General features: G+C 39.4%; 1 protein-coding gene across 5 annotated transcripts; it reads left to right on the top strand.

Annotated features, from left to right (window-relative positions):
• The first annotated feature begins 1,731 nt into the window (after window positions 1-1,731).
• On the top strand, window positions 1,732-25,689 carry DYNC1I2 (dynein cytoplasmic 1 intermediate chain 2). Of its 5 annotated transcripts, none has more exons than XM_026043843.1 (17): window positions 1,732-1,773; window positions 3,266-3,383; window positions 5,004-5,118; window positions 8,238-8,382; window positions 11,271-11,330; window positions 12,596-12,711; window positions 17,879-17,968; window positions 18,229-18,391; window positions 18,485-18,584; window positions 19,010-19,135; window positions 19,915-20,061; window positions 20,367-20,480; window positions 20,817-20,950; window positions 21,919-22,063; window positions 22,917-23,057; window positions 24,013-24,138; window positions 24,847-25,689. In XM_026043843.1, exons 2-17 carry the CDS (start codon window positions 3,276-3,278, stop codon window positions 24,958-24,960), a joined length of 1,944 nt encoding a protein of 647 aa, XP_025899628.1. In that variant the 5' UTR covers window positions 1,732-1,773; window positions 3,266-3,275; the 3' UTR covers window positions 24,961-25,689. The 5 variants fall into 5 exon arrangements, with proteins under 5 accessions (XP_025899628.1, XP_025899772.1, XP_025899849.1 ...); XM_026043987.1 differs by having other exon boundaries at window positions 1,755-1,773; window positions 8,292-8,382; XM_026043915.1 differs by lacking the exon at window positions 1,732-1,773 and adding an exon at window positions 1,889-1,911.
• Window positions 25,690-25,812: the final 123 nt, after the last annotated feature.

The following is a 25,812-nucleotide window of genomic DNA, read 5'->3' as shown; positions in this document are numbered from 1 at the left end:
TGTTATTACTTATGAAATGAATGGATGGTAACAAATCACACAGTGTTTGTACAGATTTGCATATATTTTCGGTCAGTATTTATGTCACTGCCAAATTGACTCAGATAGAACTATTTGAAAGCTGTGAGCATTTATAAAGAAAAAAGGAATACTGACACTGCAAAAAAAAAAAAAATCTACATAGTCTATTTTCTAAAACATAAGACAAATGTAAAACATGATAACGTGATCCTCAGCTGCTGTAACCAACAACACAGGTGTTGGCTGAAGTTCATTACTGCCATTCTCACATATCCATCACTGAGGAAAGACATAAACACTTTTCTTGCATATCATACAATTTTCCTTGACCATTTCACTGACACACATTTACAATCTCTCTCAATGGCAACACCCATTCTCTTATGAAATGTACTGGAGGTTTATTTAATGATCAGAAGCTGTTTAGACAACAGATACTTTTTCTAGTTTTCACTAAGGTACAGTGTGAACTCTGAGATGAAAAACTACTGAGCAGTGAATCATCAACACTGATTCCTGACAGTATCTCCTGGGAATTATCCCAGCAAAGTACCAGCCTGTTTGTTTATGACACAGCCTGAATAAAAGCTCAGTCCTTTTCCAGGGTTTCCTGGGAACACAAGCAAGTCAGCAAGAGTTCAGAACATACCCTTGCTTGACACGGATGTTCATAGATCCATTGGCTCCAGTGATTTTAAAGAAATGATTCCAGTTCATAACAGCAGAAAATTTAGCTTTCTCTGGAGCTAATACAGTTATTGCCTCTGTAAACTCCCTTTCACTAAGTGTTGTGAACCCATGCTCCACGTGAACCATATGAGTTCTCCATACTAATTCTGCTTTGATAAGCCCAGTTTTGGGGGAAGCACAGTCTGAGGAATCAAAGACTTCATTGGTAACACTCTTATTCTGATAATTGCTGTTTACCAACTGGGAATGTCACATACTAGCCATCAGTACTGGTATCAAAACTATTTGTGCTATTTTGCACCTGCCTGACAACCACAGTGATGCAGTTTAGTTTTGACATAACGTTAATAGAGTCCGTCCTCACTAGAAGGAGCCTCCTTGCATATAATGCCATATCAGATTAGTGCTGCTAGCAGCCTGACACGTACCTAGCTCCACTTGTGGACATCTGCAGCTAAGCCTTAGCGTGGGCAATTTTGCCCCTAGCAGCACACCGGCAATGACGTGTTATCAACATGGAAGAGATCATGGCTGCCAGCCTGCCTGGCCTAGGATTAAAAATACGCAGCTCAGTGCAGGTTTCCATCAGGCTGAGTTGTTTCATGGCGTGGTCACCGGCACTGCCGGGGCTCGTGTGGCTCCTCACCCTCCCAGGAGTCCTGTGCCCAAAGCATCTCCCTGCCTCACGTTCCAGCGCGAGGCCCGGCCCCCGGCCGCGCCCTCAAGGCCTGAGGTACCCGGGCGGCTCCCGCGAGGCGCCACCGCGAGGCCCCGTAACGGCCGCTCCGTAACGGCCGCTCCATAACGGCCGCGCCACGGCGCGGGCTCCGCCCAACCCAAGACTACAGCTCCCAGCATGCCCGGCGCCCTAGGGGCGGAACGGGACGCAGGGCACGCTGGGTGTCGTTGTTCTCGCCGCAGCTGATGCTCCCGGAGGCCTCGCCCGCCGCTTCGCGCTCCTTCCCCGCGTGATTTCCCGTGGGGCTGCTCCTCGCGGCAGGCGAGCGCGCGCGGCGCCGGAATTCGCTGCCCTCGGTCGCTAGCGAGCCCTCGCGCCCGTCCGTGAGTTCCTGCGCACCCCGAAACGCGTCGGGGACGGGTTTGGTCCTCGGCGGCCGCCGTCGGCCGCCGCCTGTCAGCCGCCGCCTTTGTGGAGCGGCGGAAGCGGCGCGCGGGGCGGTTGGGCGCGGTCGCTCACAGGTGCGCGCGGGGCCGCGGCCGCTCCGCGGGGATGGGGTCACGGCGAGGGGCGGCCGCGGTCGCGCTGTGGGGCGGGAGCGGCAGCCGGAGCTCCCGGGAGCCCCGCGCGCCGGGCCGGCGCGGCCGGGTGGGGAGCTGTGGCTGACAGGCCGGCTGTGGCGCGGGGCCGGCAGGAACTCCATCTTGCGTGGCGGCAGCGGCCGCGGGGACGCGCGGGCGGAGCGGGGACGCGGCCTTAAAATGCCGGAACGCCGGCTGCGGGCTCCGGAGCTCGAATTAGCAGTGCCGGTGTCAGTCAAAACGCATGAAAAACAGCGCCGTCCGTACAGGGGAGCCTGCGGGGCTTGCCGCCGGCTGGACTTGCTTTCTTTTTCTGTGCTAGGCAAACAGTTGCAGGTGTCAATTGGGCACATAGTGTATTATTTACACTTATTTGGATGTCCTCGCTCACCAGCAGAATGTGAAAGCATCTGTAGGTCCCTCGGTGCAGAACTGCTTTTGCATCCTTTACACTGGATGTGATTGCATTTGCTTAACAGCAGAAGAGTTAACTTTCTATTCCTTGGCCCATTTACGCAGTTCTTCATACCTGTGTTTTAAATCTCTGTAAAGCTGTGAAAGTGGGCTTTTTTTTTTCTAGTTTTGTGTCTGTACTTAATGGGGTTACTTATGTAGAAAAACATTTTTGTGTTTTTTCTTTTTTTTTTTTTTTTTTGCTATGAAAAATCCCGTACTTTAGCTCACAGTGTACTCTTTGAAAGTGAGCATCTGTGCATGCCATATTTTTTTCTATGATGTTTGAACCTACTTTGCTTTGCAAGTTCTATTAATCCTACTAAATCTTTTCTTAAATATATATTTTTGAATCCTGCAGTTCCTCTTCTTTAAATATTGGCAAGCTATACTAACTTGCAGCTTGTCAATATATAAAGTACTAAAATTAAAAGTAAATGCTGATGATGCAAAAAGACTCTTCTTGCTTTTTCTTATCCGTTAGTTTTGTAGTTGGCTCTACAGCTGTGCAGGATCCTATTGCGAGATCACATAGCACCATCTTTGGTGCTCGACGTGTATCTTTCAAAAGTGTTCTTTCAAACAGCTTCAGAAGTGCCCTGGGAATGGATGCTGTCACCATGCTGCAGTTCTTTGTTTTAAAACAATCCTTTCAACAGATGGATTGTGTTATGTTGAGGGAAATGTGGAAAGGGATATGACTTTAATTACAATTTTAAGAGATTTCACTGTTCCAGGTTTTGTGCACTAGCACAGATGCACTAATGGCTGCTTACTAAAAGAAAAGTTGCTGTGTTTAAAACAGTGCAAATAACCATTCTATGGTTTTTGTGTTGATCAGAGTTTCAACCATGTCTGACAAAAGTGAGCTGAAGGCAGAGTTGGAGCGCAAGAAACAGCGATTGGCTCAAATCAGGGAGGAGAAAAAAAGAAAGGAGGAAGAAAGAAAGAAAAAAGAAGTAAGATTTTTTTTTTCCCTTGAAATTTGTCTGTTTCCCTGTGTTACTTGCCTGAACTATAAAGATAGGTTTACTTAAAGTTATTTGCTATATGTTTTTTTAGTCACAGTCTAATGTTCTGTTCCTGGTGCAAATGTAACAGTCTCCTTTTCTGTGAAGAACAAATGCCCCTAAATTTATCAATAGTGATAGACAGAGAGTTGTCAATACAATAAGTTATATTAAAATATACAAACAAGAGGAAAAACCCACCCTTGTATTTTCATAAATCCAATATTTATACGTATATGCATGAGACATCGTTAATCAAGGCACTGTGAGATGCAGCTGTGATACAGCCCAAAAGCCTTCCTTAAGAGAACATATTTCTGAGATGCGGTTCTCAGGATGCCCATGTTAAATGTCTAAGTGCTGTTCTGCTGATAACTTTATTTTTCTGTTCTTAACCTGAATTTTAAAATTGGAGCAGCACTTTCAATACATGCTAAATATATATGGACTCAGTTTATTTACAGTCTTCTGCATTTTTTTCTTACATATGTCACAGTTGTCTAGCCACTTCGCTCCTGACAGCAGACTACATATCATAAATAAAAGCTGTCAACAGACAAAATGTTTAGAGCATTTTTTCTTGACATTTCTGTATTTTGATTATGATCTTGTAGGACTCCTGAATTAGCATATGACTCAAGACTGGGCAGCTGCCAGCAACATGATGCAGACAGAAAGGCGAGGGAAATATATTTTGACCAATATATTGTCTGTATTTGAGGTTCCACTTGTGATACAATGGCTGATCAGTTGGTAACTTGCCCCAAAGTTTGGGAGTGTTTGTCTGTACACATTCTTAAAAACAATGGACTAGAAGCATAACGTGCAGTCATACAAAGAGTAATTGGTCTTTAATTGTGATGTTGTCATAGAGTAGGCTTGTCTAGTTTTTGCTGCTTCTTTTAAAGCCTTGTATTTATAATAATTAATTTACATTTACAAAAATGTTCACTTGTCAGTGGCTTGAATTGGGAATACCTTAAATTATTAATTATATTTCTGGAATTGAAAAAGCTGTGAAAAATGTGGAGAAGTGCTCAGAATCTTTTAAAGAAGATGGGAATGTGACTGTTCTTTTGTTGTGTGAAATTCGGGAAAAAATGAAACAAAATAATTAAATTTGTCGCTAACTTCTCAATGTTAAGCAGTTATTGCATAGTTTTGGATGTGTTTTTAAGGTTTTATATTTGTTCATGAATGCATCTGAGGTTCTAAAGAAAGCTTTCTCACAGCCCTTCGATGTTTTTGTTTGAAAAAAAATAGCTAAAACGATCAGAAATTATATAATAATCAGAAATCCTTTCTTTTTTAATTATTCTTAACAGCTACACTATATCCAGCCTCGCATCTTAATAATTTTATAGTGTTACAGGTTAGCATTAATATAAGAAAAAAAGTGTTCCTGACCGTTGTTTATCTACAGAAAGGATCGGGCTTAATTATCTAACCTGTATGATAATTATCTAACTTGTTTCAGTACCACAGAAAGCCTATTGAAATGTCAGAAACAAAATTAAATGGTTCTTACTACCATGTAAATGCCATAATTTAATTACTGTTTTATTTTAGACTGATCAGAAGAAAGAAGCTCTTCCTATACAAGAAGAATCTGATCTTGAAAAGAAGAGGAGAGAAGCTGAAGCATTACTTCAGAGTATGGGGTTAACACCCGACTCTCCTGTTGGTAAGAATAGTAGCATTAATTTACAAAATAAACATTTTCCCTTCATAATTTGTTGTTAGGACTGTGAAATTTATATAAATATCTTAAATTCCTGGCTGCTGTTTTTTGGGTTTGCTTGTCTGCTTTTGGTAGTACTTTGTTCGGCATGGTTGTCTTCGTTTGTAATATCTAGTGAAGTGTCTCAGTAAAAGCTCAGTATAATATGTATAAAAGATATGTTTTGTACTTGACACACTTTTAGCATATTTAAAATGTACAAATACGGTGCATTTATGTTCTTTTTTAAGACCTATTTTCCCTGCTTACTGTTCTTCTGGATTTCTTCTCACTGTTTCATAATGTCACATCTAAATTCTGATATTTTCATATTGAGTTGGCTTGTTTCATTTCTGCATATTTACTCCCTAATTCTCTTCATCTCAAATACCTGATGGATTTTGGAGTCATAGTAAGTCTAAGTATAAAACTTAACTGTGTAGGACGATAATTCATGTCTTTGCCATTCTTGGATGGGTGTATTGGTGTACTATATTGGTTGTTGCTCTTTGCCTTTATTTGGCTGTGTCTCTCTTGAAAACAAGGGCAGAGAGAGTGATACTTGAACACCGCTTTCTTTTCCTCCAGGTTTGAAATTCAAGGAAGTGTTAAAACTTCCTTTCCAGAATTGATGCAATGATGATGATTTTTTTCAACTATGCTGACAAACACAGAAAAAGAATCATTTCTGATTGGCAAGGTCTGTGCTTGGCTACATCTTCAGAATTGCTTTTGGGCAACCCCGAGGTGTTTAAAAGCGGAGCCTGGAATAATACCATTAAAGCACTTTCCGTTAGAGCAGCTGCAGCAGTTCATTTTGTTACGGGAAGCTGCTCCTTAGCCACACCTGGCTGTACACACAGATTCTCAGGCTCCTTCTGTTTCAGTGCAAGGTACCCCGAACTGATCCAGATCCGAAACTAAGCTAACATGTCCTATGCCATTCCTCAAGAGAGTGTGCAGAGGTGCGAGCTCAGTCTGCTGACTGCATCCTGACAAAATGTGTCCCAGTAGAAGGCCAAAGAAAGGTGCCTTTCTTACAGGAGATGGCAGCGTAGTATATAGCGTATTAAGTATAGTTAAATAGTAGGAAAAGTGTGTGTTTTCCACCCTTTTTTATATAAGAAGGCATTAGTTAGTGAAACAAAATAACTTCCAAGAAGTTGACTATTGTTCCATCCTCTGTTGTGCTAGGTGGAATTATGCTTACTCTTTTCTTAAGACATATGTATTAAATAGGTATCTGGTAACTAATAGGAAGAATTCCTTGAAAACAGCTCCCTCCACAAGAGGGCAATGCAGCATCAAGTACTAAGCCACTTAATTTGGCATAAATTTTGGTTCAGTTCTTGAAGCAGTGTAATTCTTAATGCCCATGATCTTATTATCTTTTTTTAATTATTAGATTAACTTATTAACTTGCTAACTGAAGAGTGTGCAAATATACAAAATCAGTGTAGTTTAAATATTTACTTTGAATAAAATGTTGTAGAAAGCTTAAAGAGTTTTTACCGAAGAAACAGCTTGTATTTAATTTTTTTCGGTGAAGTTTTGGATAGCAGTAAAGCTTGTTCTGTTTGTATATGTTTTGTTTTACCTTCATTCTCTTTCATGTTGCTCTCTTATTACAGTTTTTTTATAATGGAAAGCTCAGTGGAGTTTGAACAGCAGCTTTTATGAGGGAAAACTTGAGAATTACTTCTGTTGAAGGAAAATTTGAGAATTACTTTTGTTGTTGTTACTCTTCTCAAAAATCCACCAAAATTGAATTCATTTGTATAAAGCCTTTCCATTTTAAAACTGCTATAATTCTTGTGTGCCTTACAGGAGTTTTTTACATTTGCACAGAGTTATTCTTTTCTGGAGTTATTCAAAACTAAATTAGCCTTGGTTTCATTTATTGATTACTCTTGTACTTATGATGCAATGTATTTTTTTGATTGCAATGCTTATATTTTAGACTCTGTGCCACAGTTTCAATGGATCGTAAAACAGAACTGACAGCTACTTTAGAGGCCTTAAAAACCCTGAGAGGCTGTTAAATATTTAGCAAAATGAGAGAGCGTTTAGAATGGGTGGAATAAAAGGGTAGTAACATCACAAAGCCAGATCTAAAAATAGTTATCTCTAATGCCCTAATTTATTATTTTTGTCTTGACTATGTATATTGTTACAAGTTTATTTCTAGTTTGATTTTTTCTGTTATTTCTAGATAAAGTGTCTTTTTTTAAATGGTGACAAAATAAGTTTCTAATTCACATACTTCAGTTGAAGAGTGAATGGGTTGACTGAATGTGTTACCTATTACTAAAATGTGAAGCTGTGACAAACTTTGAGGCACATCCTAATTCTTAAGCATAAATTTAAGTTTCTTTTTTTAAAAGAAAATTTGAAAGAACTTTTGAAATAGTTCTGTGTTGTTCGAATAATATGATATCATTCAGTGTATTGTGTAAATTCCTAAAAACCATGTTGCTTTTTAAAGTGTATTTGCATATAACCGTACTAGATAGTAGCTGGTAGTAGTAGATAGTAGTACTAGATAGTTTGTCTAATAAAAAGAAAAACAAAACTCAGTACCAGACACCTGGGATAGACAACATAAGATTTGTGTGCTTGGCTTAAACTAAAGCAAAAATAGTAGCATGCTCCAAAACTGCTTTTTTTTTTTTCTTCACACTTCAGAGACTGTGTTTTGCCACAAAATCTGCCGCCCTATATTTTTAAGATAACTAGTGTCAAACAGTTATATTTCTCTTTTAAGCAACATAATTTAGTGGAAATTCTTTTGCAAGTTTTTGCCACCTTCTGCTACAAGTTCAGTTTTAAAAATATATTTTCAAATCATTTTTTTCTTAAATGTCTTTCCCTCCATGTCTCTCTCTTTTTTTTTTTTTTTTTTTTTTAAATACGCCCTGGGTGCATATATGCCAGGAAATTGCATGAACATCCAGCATGAAATGTTAACATTGTCTTTTCCCCTCTCTTTCTACTGTTCATTTTCATCCATGTTTTGTTTTTTTTTTTTTGCCATTATTTTTTTTTAAATGCTTCATGTTCAATTAATTTGGAAACATCCTAAGCTGTGCAACCTCTGCGAGTAGTAACAGCGGATACCTGTCTGTTTCACTATCTAGTCCCTCCTCCTACCTCTCCGTCTTCCAAATCCGTGAGTACGCCAAGTGAGGCTGGAAGCCAGGACTCCGGGGATGGCGCTGTTGGATCTAGGTATGCCACTTTCTTTGTCGTATTCCTTTGTTTAACACTTGTATTCTGAATAATCAAAACTTTATAAGAAATCAAGACTTTGTAAGACTTTATAAGAAATCAAAACTTTATAAGAAATCACGAGTAAAATTGAGAATGTCATGATTTAACTGTGAGGTTACAGTGGTGTTGAATCTGTGAGCAGTGACTGTTTTATCCAAGTGCTTTACTTCAGAATTTGAAATACAGCTACATTTGCTACTTTGAAATTGGTAGCATTAGCAGAGTTGTTTAAACTTGCAAGTGTAAAGTAAAATGAATCTGAATGTATTGTGGTATTATTCTTGTGCACGTGAACATGTAAGGACAGTAGAACAACTGGAAAAATCACACTTTGGGGCTTTTTTCAGCCTTTGAAAGGAGGGCATATATGTATCATGAGCTATTTCCTTTTTCCATGTAGTAGTAGATATTGTCTACCCTAGCACCATATTGGTACAGCTGCAGGGTATGGGGGTTTTTGTTTGTTTTTTTCTTGTAGCAGATCCAGTACTTGCTACATTTCTATGAGAATTTTTTCTTTTGTGCATGACAGTTTGAGAATTACAGCTTTAAAGACAGCTAAATATTTCTGTTAAACTGGGAATTCAAAGTGGAAATTCATGGCTTATAAGATGGGAAACATTACCTCCAAAGGGAGTTTCCATCATTTGTCATATCCTGTGCACAGTCTGTAAACAAAAATACTATTTGTCTGTTAATATTGATAAATTATATATTCACACCAATTAATTGCTTATGTACTTTAAACTTGGTGTAGATGCTTCATGGATGAGATCTGGTTAAAGGACAGATATTCTCAGTTATTTTTGTTCCTGTATGAGTCTTCCCTGTGGAGAAAGTGAATATGTGTACCCCTGTCACACATCTTTTAAAAGACAAGAGTAACATGTATGCATATGCACTATACATGCGGAATTACAGTCTCCAATTATTCTAGATCTTAATGGACTAAAGAAAAGTTGCAAGTTTTAGTAACTATGAAGTTAAAACCAGGAAAAAATACAACAAGCAATAAACACGAACTCTTTTTGACACTGGTGTTTTGAGGATATAGTTTTTCACTATGCAATTGGCGTTCATTTGTCATGTAACTAAAGAACTTATATCATGGTTCTTTTGTTCAATAAAAGAAAAATTTTAGTAATCTTGAATTGTGAATAAATTGGCATTTTATGTTTAAATTGACTGTCTAGGAGAAAAAGCAAGAAATAAATATATGTGACTTCAATATGGCAATATATTTAGGTCACATACCTGTGGCCAGACTCCACATTCATGCTGAGTGCTGAATGTATCTCCACCTCGCGAGCATTCTGCGTTCTCCAGTTGTACTTTTCACATACATAGTAACGTAATGCTGTTCTATCCATACTTTTTTCCATGAAGACTCAAAGGCTTTTATGTTAAACCTCTTAGCTTCAACCATTTGCAAGACTTAGAACTAAATGTGGGTCATCTTGATAACTTCCAAGACATGGAGATATTTTTTTTCTCTAGAAAACAAAGGGGCCCTGAAAATGCAGAACAGATATAACCATATAGCCAGTTTTATAGCATAGTATTGCTATTAGAAAGACTCTCCTTGTTTGTTCTCTGACCAATGGATAAAGTTCTTCCCGTCCACTAATAAACAGATGTCTGTATCCTCCTATGTTAGTAAAAATGTGCAAAGCATGCCTGATGTACACATCCACTTGAACCTGAAAATTGATGGAGAGGTTGTACTGTGTCATAATTCCATAGCGTTATACTTGGCAGCCCAGTATGAGCTCTGCGTCAGTAGGAGTAACGTTAGCAAGTTTAAGGTGTTCCAATATTGCCCTTTTATCTCACTCTATTATTTCAGTTCCTTGGTAACACTCTATAGTTTGTGCTGGGACTGTGCATTACAGAGATGACCTCCTTCATTAATTGAATCTTTTTTCTCTATGATCCTGAATTTTCCCTCTAGCTTAACTTATTTAGTAATTAGTAAAACAGCAGACTCTGCTCCTCTTGTTACCTACATCTGTCTTGCTTTATTTTCATGAGTAAGCAATTTTGTTTTCCGGCTTGATACTGTTCCTTTGCATTCTTACTGTTCTTACAAGATTTAGGCCCTGTTTCCTATATCTTTTGATATAGGAGTGACTTACAGTGGATGTTTGTTACTGCAACAAGATATCACAGTACTTTGAAATATATTATTAATATAAAGCCCACTATATCTAAGAGATTTGTGTACCTTAAAAAGAGTTGTGTCTAAATCAGATGACACTTACAAGCCCAAGGCAGTGCTTAACCCATAATTACTGCAGTGTCACATCTTGGAAACTCTAGCAGTTCTCTCTCCCAGTGGAAATGTGTTTTTGCCTCACTACCAGAAGGTTTATGTGTTGACTCATTTCCTTCACCAATATGACAATTTCCTCCACATAGTTAATGCTCTGGGCAAGACTGCATAATGTTAACAAAGGTTCTTCATAGGACGTGACCAGATCTGTATAGATTTACAAAGGAGTTTAAAGTCTGCATTAGTTCCTGTCAATAACTAAAATATTTATATTTGCCTCTTATAAGTGCTATGTTTGTTTGCAAATCTTTAACTTTTAATCCTTAAAATAATTTATTTCTTTTCTAATAGCTCTGAATTTGGTGTTTGCTTTTCAACTTTTGTATTTGCTGCATGTTTTATTGCACTGATTTTTTAGTGAACTTCCCTTAACTGGTGTTACGTTGCTTTGGGTTTTTTGAGATGAAATAACTGTAAGCTTACTATAACTCTAGCGTTTCGTAGTGTGTATTTGCTTCACTAATCTCTGGCCTTTTTTGCTAATGCTGCATGGTTGTTCAACTTGTGGTATCAGGACGCTGCATTGGGATACTGATCCATCAGTTCTTCAGCTCCACTCTGATTCCGATCTGGGGTATTGCATAGATTTATTATATTCCCTCTTTAATATATTTATAAGTAATGAGTACTAGAGCTTAAGTACTTGTTAAGACAATATTCTGTGTCTAATGAAGGTTCACAGTGTTCCAAGACTTAGTGCTATTGGTTCACAATAGGAAATTTTGATTTTATTAAGTACATGTAAAACTACTTATTTTTCATAACAAAACTAAATGGTTGATGTTTTTCTTTGGCAGATAAACTCTATAAATAATTTATTTTAGCATACAAAGCTTAGAAGTAATTGTTTGAAGCAAGGATTGGCTCTTATCTTTTAATATAACATACACATTAATATTTCAAGTTTGCTTATAAAAATTGTAGCTCATTTTAAGTCTTGCTAAAACTCATAACACGTGATTATAGCCATGATTCAGCCCACCAGTCTCTTAAAAAAAGACTTTCTCCTTTTCTTCTTTCCTCTTAAACTAGGTGAAGTGTAGATAATGAGAAACTAAATCTTACATGGGTAAACTGCTTTTAATTGTTCGATAGTTGCTGTATTGACCACAACACCTAATGGAATTACCTTTTATAGGAAAATACAGTGACTGAAGTGGTTCTGATTAATACAATATGTTTTTTTGGAAGTACCTTATGTACTGTAGTTAGGTGATGCTGCCTGTATCTGTGTTTATAAGATGACACTTCATAAGCCAGGGTAGAGTGAAAGCATTGAGGTTTCCAGTATCATGCCCTGCACACTGCATCATGGATAACTGACCTGTTCCTGTGTGGACTTCAGATGAGACTTGCAGTAGTTCGGGGTTCTAAATAGCATCTTAGAGGTAAATCAAAAGATGGGCAGCACATTAAATGCACTAGGAAATGCTCTTTCATTCAGAACAATTAAGCTGTTTTTCAAGCTTTGAAATCCTAGAACCCTAACCTTGCAAGTGTGACTTGTGAGCAGGTCTCTTCCACTGAAGACAGGCTATTTCCTAGACACAGTACACAGCAGTACCCTGGTCAACAGCAAAGGAGTAAGACTTTAAAATGCTATTTATATTCCAGATGTCTATCTGCATTTGCACATCTTCTTGTCTTAAATGTATAAATAGCTGCTGACTTTAAATAGCAATAATAATCCTGTGAATTTTAAGGGGTTAATTTCCATGGGATTTAATTCTTACTAGGCTGTGTTGTCTGATGTGATGAGCATGTATTGTTATAGACTAAATATGATATGTTTTGTAAAATTAAGTATTTTTTTCTGATGTTTCTATTCATTTTATTTAGACGTGGGCCTGTTAAGCTTGGAATGGCCAAAATTACACAAGTTGACTTTCCTCCTCGAGAAGTTGTTACTTATACAAAGGAGACGCAAACACCTGTTATGACTCAACCAAAGGAAGGTGAATGACTAACTTAGTACTGAATTCTTTCTTCAACTATAATAATGTTGACTTCATGAATTGGAACCAACACTTCATGGTTTTAAAACCTAATAAGGTAGAATGAAGGTTCATTTGAAAGATGATTGATACAAATTCTGTCATTAAGTTCATACAGCTCTTGCTCAAGAATGTTCTTGTCATTCTACATCTTGTCTAACATTCATTTTAGCAATACTTGCATTTTTTTCACCCCCTAGTAAACATGCAGATTAGACAAATTGAGCTGCTTAAGGAGCTGAGAGCTCACAAATAAAAGTGGGTTATTTTTTGTCTTTATGATGCTTAAGAAAACCCAGGCTGGTTATTTGAAGACTGGAAAACAAAGTGAAGTTAAAACTAATCTTTTGGGGAGTAGAGCTGGGAAGTATGGTAAAGTTTAGTTTTAAAGCAAAACAGTTCCCTGCTTGCCCTAGGAATCTTTGCAGAAATACCACTGATGTGACAGTTATGTAGTGGAGATCCACCTCCTAAACCTGACGTTCACTTTCAAAGATACCCCTTTTAGGTTAAGTACAACAAGCAGTTATAGCAAGCAGCTTTTACCTGGAGAGTTCTGATTTTTAAGATGTGAAGGTCACTCCTCATGGGAGTTGACTGAAACTGCCTCGTTTCAGCTGTGTTCAGCTGTTGAGATGTCGAAACCAAGGAAATTCCATTTGCCTTTAGTGTCATTGGCACTATCAGCTTCCTTCTGCTAAGACAAAAAATGCTATCACAAGAATTATGATTTCTTTTCCCATTTCTTCATTTTCTTACCCCTGGAAAGACCCGTATTGAAAACACCAGATGGCCTTGTCATCTCTTATACAAAACCCATATGTATGGATATACAATAACCGTATCCAGTACAATATCCAGCTCCTGATTTTTGAAAAGTGACACCACCATGTTGTCGTATGCATTTAGCATCCTAACAGTTCTTACAACTTCCATTATTTTATTTAAGCACGAATATGTTGCTTTAATATAACCTCAGAATTCATGCATGAAGTGTGGAATCTGTCCAGATATTCTGCATGCCCCATGTTGGCCACTGTTGATGCAGAGTACTCTGATATTGGTACTGTATTTTCCCTTCACCTGCAGTTCTTGCTGTACTGCTTTCTGCTGGACAGCTCTCTGATCTCTTCCTTTGTAACTTGGTAACATATTTCTGAAAATTGCATAGGAAGAAATTACCGTTGCAGCCAAAAAGACGTTATGAGCCCTTAACGTGGCTAACGCCAAGATAGACATATAGGTGACTACAGCTTTGCCTGAAGACTGTCACACTTAAGACTTTTCCAGGGTTAATGGGTTAATGAAATAACTATGTCCAGTGCTGCTGCACAATACAGCACATATGTGTATTGCAGCCAACTCCAGGCACTTTCTACACTCTTTGAGAATGTGTTGTAAAATAAATATTAAACATATTTTGGCTTCTTGACTCTGTAGAGTATACCAATTTGGTGTATAGGACTGGGCCTCTGGATGCTGTTACAATTAATGTAACTTTTTTTTTTATACAAGTATTATAGTGGAGCATTGTATTCATGTGGATTCCTGTGCATGCTTTAAATGTACAGTGAAATATAGATGGGAAAACTTGATATGAAGACACATTGAACTTAACAAAAGCCATCCATTTCACAGATGATTTAACTTTGATTAACCTACTCTGCAGCAACAGATTACCCAGACGACTGGAACTTCACTCTGTAGTGTTATTGCTGGGTGCAGCCTAATTTACAGCACTGCTTTTCTTTCCGTCTCGCCAAAATACATCACAATTTTGATGTTAACTCAAAGTAACAATTCAATGGTTCATTAAACCTGTTTTAGCATTCATTGACAAGAAACTTGTCACTTCTAAAGTAACTGCTATTTTTATGTAGTCTTCACTGCTCAGTTTATAACCTCAGATTCCCTGTTCCTCTGTCAGAAAAAAAAGCATGGAGTTAATCACTTAGCATCCTTTAATGAGTATTCATCCATATGTTGATGTGACATAGTCCTGTTTTCCATCTTCAAGGCTTTACTAAGTCTTAGCAGCCTTTCTGTTAAAAAGAGCAATTGGATTTTGTATCCTGACAGTTGAAGTGGCAGGAATGAAGTAGATGAAGTCAATAACGAATAAGGAGGGGAATGAACTGAGACCGACTGGGCTTTGGAGATTTTCAAGTTCATTTACCTTTCATATACCTGACTTTCAACAAACGCAGCATACTGCTACATTGTGGGTTTCTGACTCCAGGGGTGAAACTTTCTTCCCAAATGAAATGGCTGTTCTTCCAAAGTTTGCTTGCATGCACATTATTGGCAGCTCCCTGCAAATGCTAGCACGTGAACTGTTATTACATAAAGTGAGGGTAAATGAGTAGTAGTAATTAAAATAAAAATTCTGAAATCCAAACTGTCTTACAGCTTCTTGCTGTCTTTTTAGATTGTAAAGTTCTGTGAGAAAGCACGCTGCTTAGAGATAATGATATCAGAAATTTGTGTGCTTTTCTACCTTTTATTTTTGATATTTTTCTTCAGATTTCTTAATGAGAAAGTCAGTTTTGCTTACGGCTGCTCTTTAAATTAAGAGAGAAGGTTTTAGATTTACGTAGGTACCTACGGTAGGTACCGATAAATCATAGCGAGATGACAGGTTCAATTTCATGTCGGATACCTGGAAGAAATTAAAATGAGTGCTGTGTCTTGCCTTTAAATGCACTAATATCAGTTGGCTGTGTGTAGGGAAAGTACAATGAAGGAATCTAGATCTGTGTAATATAAACCATTTATGTCTCAAACATTAAAAAACAGAAGCAATCAACTACATGATTTTTTGAATAAAATATGTAGATTAGAAGGTCACTTAGCACTAAAGGGTTGACCATCTGCATCTGACAAGAGTTTGACTCCTGTCACTGAAAATGGTGCTTAGAATCAGTGTAGTGCAGCTAACCTGGGGGTGGGAGGCTGAAATTTCTGATCTGGGGCATTCAGAGTGAGGACAATGTATGTGGGATGACTCAGAACCCAACTTCTCTGCTTGGGGCATCGTTTGCATCTGCTCGGGTGATGGGGTGGAGAGAGATGGAGCAGGCGGGGATTTTTCTCCAAGTGGCCATAGTAGCATATGTTGTTCAGTAATTTGTTGTTCCCCACATCCTGCCTGTTAACTTGCAGTGCTTTTTTTTTTTTTTTTTTTTTTAAACATTTATCAGTGTTCACACCTATAGTGATTTGCCATTAGGATTTCAGTGGCTTGAGAATAGCTACAAGTTGCACAGTTTTCAGGTTACTGGTCTGCTGTACATGTGAATCCATCTAAAAAGGAGCAGTGTCTTTCTCTTTCTCTGCGTGATTATTTTGCCCAAAAAAGCTTTCATTTTTTTTAAGTAGCACAAAAGCTGTAATTGGCATGCTTTGTAAGGAAGTGTCAATGTGCAAGAGAGTGGAGATCGCTAAGAATTCTTTTACGCGTTCTTTCCCCTTTGCACCACCGCCTCCTCAGCAGGGTCACTGAGATCACTAGCTTTTCTTGAAATGGCCATTTTCACTGGCAGGTGCATTATACCCTGTATTTTCAGATTGTTTTTCCATTCTGAATGTTTGGCAGGTTGATTGCTCTGGCTGCATTGACGGAGAAAGGGCTGACAAATGCGGTTGGGCTGGCTGAAAAGACAGTGATTACTGTTTTCCTTTGTGGCTGATTGAGGCCCTTGAAAGGAAAGATTTTAACCTTCACCATTTGGTTCAAAAGTATGAGCATATATTGAAATCATTCATGCCATTTATCCTAGTTCTGTAAACTTGTCAGAACGTAAAAATCGCTCAATTTCAAGTAATGTAGGATTGGCATACGTCATTATCATTTTGATTAAGTTGGAGTTTGTATTATTGCGTGCATTATACAGTGTCATTTAAAGCTTTCTTTCCTGCAGGTACAGTTATATTTTTATTGCCTACACTATGGAGTTAGGAAGATTTTCAGCCCTCTTTAAGCCCATCACGATGTGTGTGGCTTGGCAGCTGGTATGGCCCACAAGCTGTATTTTGTTTGCAGGGCCAAGGCCCGCGCGGGGACCTCCTGGCGTGTGGGTAATTGCGCGGAGTTGCCTTTGGGGAGAGCTGTGATTGGGAGCAGCCAGGCAGAAAACGGCGGAGCCACGGCGGGCAGCTCGCGCGGAGACGGAGACGCCGGCCCAGCGCCGCCATCTGCCCGTGCGGCCCGGTCAGCTGGCCGGGCTGCTGGGACGGGCCCTGGCAGCTGCTTCCCATCCCCATCCCCTGGCGCCCTCCTCCTGTGCAGGGGAGGGGGCTTGTTGCCCTTCGGGGCCATGGAGCGGGGCTCCGGAGATGGCTGCGAACACTGCACGGAATAGGAGGCTGCAGGAGGCGGGTGGCGGGCGCCTGCTGCCGGCCCCTTGCACACAGATGACAGAGCTGTTTAGCCAATAAAAATAGGCTTTTCGGAGGCTTCTTCCAGAAAGCAGATGAAGAAAAGCCAGGGAATGCATATTCCACAACACAAAGTAATTTAAAGTTATTCTCTGATTTACAGTGTTGAAGGAGTAAAATGTAGGAATATGAAAAGTGCGGGAAACCTTGTCAGTATTCCTGACCATTAGCATTTTATGTTATTCATTGCAATTAGGGAAAACACATTTGGCTGTAAAGTTCTTTTTTGCCAAACATGATACAGATAATGAGACTTGCATTTAGAATGACAGAAAAAAAGTAATTTCCCTGCTATTATCTTTAGCAAAATTTGCCTCAGAATAGCAACCTGAAAGCTAATGTAAGCCATCTTCATGCCATGCGAAGACCCATTAGACTCTGATGGTTTCAGATCACAAGTAAGCAGCTGCTCTGAAGACTATTTTAGACATTTGATTTTTCTTTATTCTACGGCATTAATGTGTCAGAATGTTGCATACACCATGCATCGACTGTATTATTTTTTGTGGAATTATTAATGCTTCTAAGGAAGATTTCCACTTTGGCTACTTTACAGTTTCTCATATGCTTTATTTCAGTTTCAGTATTTTAAGGTAAATGATACCTGTTTATATGAACTTACCTGAGATTCACATAAAATTTTACTGTTCCCCTTAAAAAAACTCTGACAGCCTGTCCTGTTTCTCCTTAGATGAGGAAGATGAAGATGATGTGGTTGTACCAAAGCCATCAATTGAACCTGAGGAAGAAAAAACATTAAAAAAAGAGGAGGAGGAGGAAGGTACAGTTCACTTCAGAACATGTCACTGTCCTGTGAAGAAAGGCATATAGCAATTTTTAACTTTTCTTTCCATTAAATTGAAATCTATTTGACTGACTTACATTTTAATACTCAGCAAGTAAATAAAAAGTGTGAAAAGTATTTAACATGTATGCATGTTATGAAACAAATTTTTCAATTTCCAGTTAGTGGAAATTCTTTCTCAAAAACAGTTTGTGAAAATATGTATTATAAAAAATCTATATATAACTCTTTTGCAGTTGCCCCTCATGAACTTACAGAAGAGGAAAAGCAACAAATTTTGCATTCTGAAGAATTCTTAAGTTTCTTTGACCACTCCACAAGGATTGTGGAAAGAGCCCTTTCTGAGCAGATTAACATCTTCTTCGACTATAGCGGAAGAGACTTAGAAGACAAAGAAGGGTAACATGAGAGCATTGATTGCTTTACTGAGAATGTGCAAAACTTGTAACTGAAATGTGATCTAAGATTAATATTTTCTACTTACCTTTGCAGAGAGATTCAAGCAGGAGCAAAACTGTCCTTGAATAGGCAGTTTTTTGATGAACGTTGGTCGAAGCATCGTGTTGTCAGTTGTTTGGACTGGTCATCTCAGGTAAACAACACTTGTGCCACGTGAAGTAGTTGTCTGTAAATTTTGCTAGTTCTGTTTAGGTAATTCTTCAGTAGACACTATTGATTGCTAAGTGTTACGTAGAATAGGTCTTAGATGTTCCATGGTTCTCAAAAAGAACCTTTAATCTTCTGAAAAAAGTAGCAAATCCCTGTAATATTCAGAAAAAGCCTTCAGTATATTTGTTACTGTTTACAAGTTACATTGTAGAGTTATCATCTTTAAAATACAAAGCACACTTAAAAGTAATGGCCTTTACATTTACAGACAAGTTACTATGACAAATAGAACAAGATGTGGCATGTAAGTTGATTGTGTTTTAGAAGCTAAGATTTCTATCAGTTAGGTTCTAGGATTGTCCAGACTGTCATTCTACTTACTTTGAACCTTTTTCACTTATTTTACAGTACCCAGAATTACTTGTAGCCTCCTACAATAACAATGAAGATGCACCTCATGAGCCTGATGGCGTAGCCCTGGTGTGGAACATGAAGTACAAGAAAACTACCCCAGAGTATGTCTTTCACTGCCAGGTATGGGGCATTTATTTCAGTCTCTGCAGGCTAGAAGTTTTATGTTGATGGTCAAGTGCCTTCATTATATTTGTCAGCATAATGATTTTGTTGGGTTGGGTTCATTTTAAACACATGTACTGCAAAAAGATGTTGATAGCTGGAGACTTCAACACAAACAGAAACGCTCTTATGTAACGGTTGACCCACAAAGAGAGTTTTTATGTGAAGGGATTGATGGGAACTCTATACTGCTTGAAGTTAGCTGACAGAATGAAATGAAAGTAGCCCGAGGAGATGAAAACTAGGAATATACAAGTGCAACAGGTGGATGGAGGACTTGTGAAGGTAGAATGGTGTGAATCTTTCCTGCTGCACCAAGCCTGGGATAGAAGTATGGCCGTTGTTATGAAAATAGTGTCTGGGAAATTGCATAGTTCAGTCAAAATTAAATGAATCTGGTGTTGTTAGATTCTCTAGGTAATGACCCTCAGAATGTAGCAAAACATTATTGAAATTGGTGGACCTTCCAGCGCTAATGCACTGTACTAGGAGAAATATATACCTTTTTTTACTTTATTAGTTGAGAGAAACTTTATTTCCCTTCTACTTTATTTATCAATACAAATTGAAACTAAGAGTGCTGGGGTTTCATTTCAAGGCATTGTGAGTCCTTGTGTAACTGAATAGTAAAATACCATATTGAATAAATCTAAGCAGAAAACTTAAAATTGGTCATGTTTTCTTTGGTTTTAAACATAGCATTGTTGAATGATAAAGGTTTTTCTTTTCTCTTTCAGTCAGCAGTGATGTCAGCCACATTTGCAAAATTTCATCCTAACCTAGTGGTTGGTGGCACGTACTCGGGCCAGATTGTGCTATGGGATAATCGCAGCAATAAGAGAACCCCGGTGCAGAGAACTCCGCTCTCAGCTGCTGCTCACACGGTAGGGGGTGAAATATCTACAAGAACTGTTTTCCCTGTTGAGATGTATTTAACCTCTAGGAAACCCCGTCCAATGCACTTGATTGATGATGCTTAAATGTTTATGTCCGTGTTTTTCCAATGCTATTGCTGAGGAACTAGTTTTTGAATGAGACGAGCATCTGTTTTGTAGGAGAGTATTCTTCATACCGTACGGTGATTGATCTTTCATGTCTTAGGAAACATTGTATATTTTATAATATATTAACTATACCAGAACTTGTTGCTTGAAAATTCCTTTTTCTGAAAATATCTTGTATTTCTTAGCATCCTGTGTACTGCGTAAATGTCGTTGGGACCCAGAATGCTCATAATCTGATTAGTATCTCAACTGATGGGAAGATATGCTCGTGGAGTCTGGACATGCTTTCTCAGCCACAGGTATAACTTTGGGTATTGGTAGTGTATCCAGTAATCCAGATAAGGATTTTGTAAAGCAATCTAAAAAGCATTAATAAACATTTTTACAATACACAACATATACAGTTACAGTACCTTTATGACCAGGTTATAAAATACATTTTCTTCCTGTGTAATCTGTAATTCCCTGTCAATCCTTTCTGTATGTTTTGTTAATTTTCTTAAAATTGTGTTTTCTGAAAAAGGAAGAAAGAACTTTCTTACTCCTACCAAACTAAACAAGTAAAATCTAACTGACTTGGTGTAAATGTTAATATCAGCAGGTTTTCAAAAGCATGTGTACTGCTGTCACTGCAGGATAGCATGGAGCTTGTTCACAAGCAGTCCAAGGCAGTGGCGGTTACGTGCATGTCCTTCCCTGTTGGAGACGTCAACAACTTTGTAGTTGGAAGCGAGGAGGGCTCCGTGTACACTGCGTGTCGCCATGGCAGGTGAGTAAAACCTTCATTTCTCTAAGGGATAAAAATAGTAAAAGGACAAGTCCCTGTGTGCTTTACACTGCTAAGTGTATTTATAGCGTGCGGTCAGTTCGTGGTTTTGAAGCAGTTGAAAATAACTGTGTGTAAAATCCAGCACACACTCTTACCCAAGTAAGAGCTTCATCCAAACTAGAAAGTTAGAATATTGAGTTGCTTCTACGCTGCTAAGAATTGTTTGCAGAGATGAGGCCAATCTCAGCTCACTTTGTTTTTATTCATTTGAATTGTAGTGGAACATTCCAAACTTGGTATCGGGGCTGTAATAATTGTACAGTAACATCACGCACAGATCCTCAATTGGCCAGCCTTTCTCCTGCTGTTCAATCTATTTTGAAATTGTCTGGCTGTATCTTATCAATTGCTTTCTTAAATATAATTGAGAGTCCAGGTTTCATCTCGAATACACATCAGCCTTGCTGCACAGCTCTCTGGTTTCGAAATAACCAAAATTGTATCATTTTTGTGTAACATCCTGCTCATCTTTCCTCCCCCCGCCTTCCCCTTCCTTTTTATCCCTCTGGATAAGAAACTGTTGGAAGTATCTTGTTACTGTTTTCTGTCTGAACTTTGTCTTAGCAAGGTACGTGTAACTTCTGCTTAAAATTGGGGAAGGTTCCTGTTCATTTCTGAGGAGGGGCTCTGTTCTTTGTATGACTCGAAGCCTGAAGAACTGTGCAGTTAAATGTGCCCCTGCCAGGTGGGACATGGGTTGCTCCCTGTGGTGTGTTTTGACACTTCAGGATAACAAAAAAGAGATGTTGATGTTAAGGTCCACATTGAAACATTGCCTTCCACATGCCTGCTGTGATGAAGCCTTTGGCATTGGGTAACATCTGTACAAAGCAGGAAAATGTGCTTGTGATTGGATTTAAGTAAATCAGATGTACGGTTTTCACAGAAATTAACCTTAATTCTTACAGCAAAGCTGGAATCAGCGAGATGTTTGAAGGACACCAGGGACCCATCACAGGGATCCACTGCCATGCAGCAGTTGGGCCTGTAGACTTCTCGCACCTTTTTGTCACCTCTTCTTTTGACTGGACAGTGAAGCTTTGGACAACTAAGGTAACTAAAATAGTTCAGTGCTTCTCTTCACCGTGCGTGACACAAGGTGGTGCTGTAATGCAAGCGCAGCGAACCCAGGGCAGCTGCCCTTCTCCAGGGCTTTGCACCAACCTCATTCACCCACAGTGTCCTTCTGGGCTCCTACAAAGAGGAGACAGCTGAGGAACGAAACTGTAACTAACCACATGAAGACACTTTGCCTTCCGACTGCGCATCGTGTGCGCGTTTCTGATCTGTTCTCTTCATTCTTACAACCCATTTTCAGCTATTAGTGTTAGCAAGTCCAAATCACGTTGTAAAATCAGTTCAGTCTTTAAGTGCTATTGAGCAGGGCCAGTTACCGCATAACCTGCATCAGGCAAATGTTTTGCTACAATTTTTAGAGCGGCAGGGGACAAGCACCAAAACTCGTGTCAATCAGCTCCACGCAGGAGCCTGCTATAGAAACAGGTGTCGCTCGCATTGCCAGCGCTGCCGCTCGCTCTCATCTTGCCATCCCAAGGAACGCGGAGCGCAGGAAGCGACTTAGAGTCTGTCGGTAACCATGTAGACTGTCCCTGACTGAGTACTGCCTTGACTTCTGAGACCTCAAATGCATTCAGTTTGTAGTCTGTTACAATGATATTGGCTTCCTAGTGGCTTTTATAGTAGCAGGCAACAAAAAGGCCACATGCTCAGGAAATTATCATGTCTGATAATTAGTTAATTTTGGCTGTTTCTTCCAGAATTATTTTTTGAAGCAAGTCAGAACGTGTATCACGTTTAGATAATGCAGCTAAGACCTCTCTGTATTTTGCCGTGCTTGTTGGTTTTAGACTTTGAAGCGCAGAATACTGTGTGCTTTTTTTCACAGAATAATAAGCCACTCTACTCATTTGAAGACAACTCGGACTACGTTTATGATGTTATGTGGTCTCCAACTCACCCGGCCTTGTTCGCGTGTGTGGACGGGATGGGCAGGCTCGACCTGTGGAACCTCAACAACGACACGGAGGTGAGGCCGAGGCGGAGGCTGTGGCGGAGCCCAGCGCAGGCTGGCAGCGCGGGCAGGCACAGGCTGCCCACGGGCTTCCGGCTTTGCACAGTTTGAGGAAGGTGCTCGGGTTTAACCAGAGCATTTGGATGGAGTTCTTTGGTGAGGAGGAGGGTTTGTTTGTAGGTTTGGTTGTTGTTCATATTCTGGAGCTCCAGTAGGTTATTGTTATTCTGCTAGAGTAATATATATTATTCTGTGATTGGTAACTCACATTGCTTCCTATAATGAATGTTGGTGGCAATTAATTATTGCCTTATGTGTAGAAGCACAAAATCTCTGTCAGTGCCACATTGTGGAAGTGTTTTCAGACCTCTGCCAGTTTGGCCGTGGCAGCCTACAGCTTCACATTGGGAGCCGTCTTGTTTGCTCTGTGCCACTGTTCTTGTTTGCCATATAAGTACTTTGGCAAAAGTGTAATTTATTTTAAACTTAAAAAGTTTAAAGATTTCGGTTTCCTACTGTGGGTATATATTTGCTCATAGTATAAACCTTTTTCCAGGTTTAAACTGGTAGGTGACGGAAGTCTCCAGTCCCTACTTATACTTTTTTTTTAAAAAAAAAAGAAGTAAGTAATAAAATACAAGGAAGAGCTGCGCTCATGCCTGCCCTCTGTCACCATCTCTGTCGGTGCCCCCGGGCTGTCGCTGTTCCGCCTCGCGGTGCCCGCGGCCCTGCCGAGGCAGCAGCTCCTCTGTCCCACAGCGCAGCACTGTCTGTCTGGGCGCTGCCGCCGCCGCTCCTGGCTCTTCAGAGCCCTCGTACGCCCTGCTTGTCCAGCCTGAGCTCCAACGTGGGCCACTTGCCCCTCAGACAGCGCTCGCGGATTGGATGCACTTGGCTACCTAGAGTCAGGAAACCCTCCTGCCAGTTTAGCAATGCATTTTAAACAGAAATGTGTTTTAAATGGATGCAGGTGCCAACGGCAAGCATTTCTGTGGAGGGCAATCCTGCCTTGAACCGTGTGAGATGGACCCATTCGGGGAGAGAGATCGCTGTCGGTGATTCTGAGGGGCAGATCGTTATATACGATGTGGGAGAGGTATGTATACCGTATAATGGGCAAAATAGAGAACACTTCCGTTTGCCTTTTACCCTTCTCTTGAACTTATTTTTAACTGTTATTTTTCCTGTCTTAGGAATAAAGCTATAGTTTTCTTCAAGGATTAAAATTAATTTCATATTAATCTTTTCTCTTTCTATTTCAAGTATTTTAGCCTAACTTTTTGGCAGTCATGCTGGCAGCGTGGCAGCCAGGTAGTCTCTAAGTGTGTTTAAAAAAAATTAAGGCTGGTAAAATAAGGTGAAACAATCACAGAGGTTTTTTTGTCCTCTTTGTAACTGAATTGTGTTCAACAGTAATAATATGAGAAATGTTGAACAAAGAATTTTTGAAATGAAGCCGCCTTGGTCTAGTTCCTGCTGGGAAACTGGTATTTTTGGAAGTCATCGTTACAACACTGGGGCCTGTTTCACTGCTATTTCATTACCAGTTGGAGACCATCTCTCAGATTTACAAGTGTATCAATGAACTTGTGATAGTATCATCTCGGTGCTTAAATACAGGGCTCTCCAGTTCTGCCTCTATTTGTTAGCACTTTTGACCTTAAGACTCTTTTAGAAGGTATATTAAATAAAGCGATGCTGTTTTATGAGAGTCTCTTCTGAGCATTACCTGTGAATTTGCTGCTGAAAATGTGCTGAGTTTGCATTTATCAGGAGGTACAAGTAACATTATGTTTGCCAACAGCAAATTGCCGTTCCTCGCAGCGACGAGTGGACTCGATTTGGTCGAACACTGGCAGAAATAAATGCCAACCGAGCGGATGCTGAAGAGGAAGCCGCGACCCGCATACCCGCGTAGATGGCCAGCAGAGGTGGCAGGGCGAAACTGGAGAAGGATTCGATGCAAGTCTTGAAAGCGGAAAAGCCTGTATCAGTTTAAATAATAGCTGAGGGAAGACTATACGGATTAAACTGTGGACTTTGATAATGTGTCAAGATCACGGAAAGTCAAATCTTGCGTTGTCACTTTTTATATGTAAATTACAAGCCCATTCTTGGATTTGTGTAACTTTTAATACAGTTAACTTAGACTTTGCCAGGAACTTATTTTGCCGAAACACTAACCCAGTGTAAATTTGCTGTTAGACTTCTGAAACTTCCACTTCATAACAGTTTATCTATTTCTGAAAAGCAGACAATGTTTCTAAACCAAACTTTCTGTATTACACTGACTAACCTTGGTACTTAATCTCAGAAGGGTCCTATAAATTGAGTTATTCAAACTACCTATGGAAATGCATGCCTATCTTCCAAGTAAGTTTCACTGTTTATATATAGATAAGCCTCAGGCTCTGGTAGTGGGTAATACATGTGAATAAAAACTTGTCTGTAGTTACAAACTTACTGATAATTGGACCTGAATTAATGAAATACATATTTAATACTAAGTCGCTTTTTTTTTTTCTTTTCTTTTTGAATTGCTGCATTAAAAGGTGAGACTTGATTTATAAATAAATGTTATATAAGCACCCGTGAGCTGTCCTAATCCGGCTCTGTCTCCCTTCAGTAGTTCAGGGTAGAAAGCTGCTGAGGCTGTTGCTTTCATTTTACAAACTAACTATAGAGTTGATTTCTAACCTCCTTCCTAGTGTAGCAATTAGGTAGGAGAAAGGCTGTGGTCAGAATTTGCTATTCCTGAGCCTAAGAGCTA

This window comes from Nothoprocta perdicaria, unplaced genomic scaffold (assembly GCF_003342845.1).
Source record: "Nothoprocta perdicaria isolate Ctin4 unplaced genomic scaffold, notPer1 scaffold_0, whole genome shotgun sequence".
Taxonomy (NCBI): domain Eukaryota; kingdom Metazoa; phylum Chordata; class Aves; order Tinamiformes; family Tinamidae; genus Nothoprocta; species Nothoprocta perdicaria.
This window is presented reverse-complemented; position numbering and strand designations above follow the sequence as displayed.

Excerpts from the sequence above, each read along its gene's own strand:
- DYNC1I2 (XM_026043843.1), top strand. The coding sequence starts at position 3,276 with ATGTCTGACAAAAGTGAGCTGAAGGCAGAGTTGGAGCGCAAGAAACAG. Across the intron at positions 5,119-8,237 it reads AACACCCGACTCTCCTGTTG|CTGTGCAACCTCTGCGAGTA; the intron begins GTAAGAATAGTA and ends AAACATCCTAAG. Across the intron at positions 11,331-12,595 it reads CACTCTGATTCCGATCTGGG|ACGTGGGCCTGTTAAGCTTG; the intron begins GTATTGCATAGA and ends CATTTTATTTAG.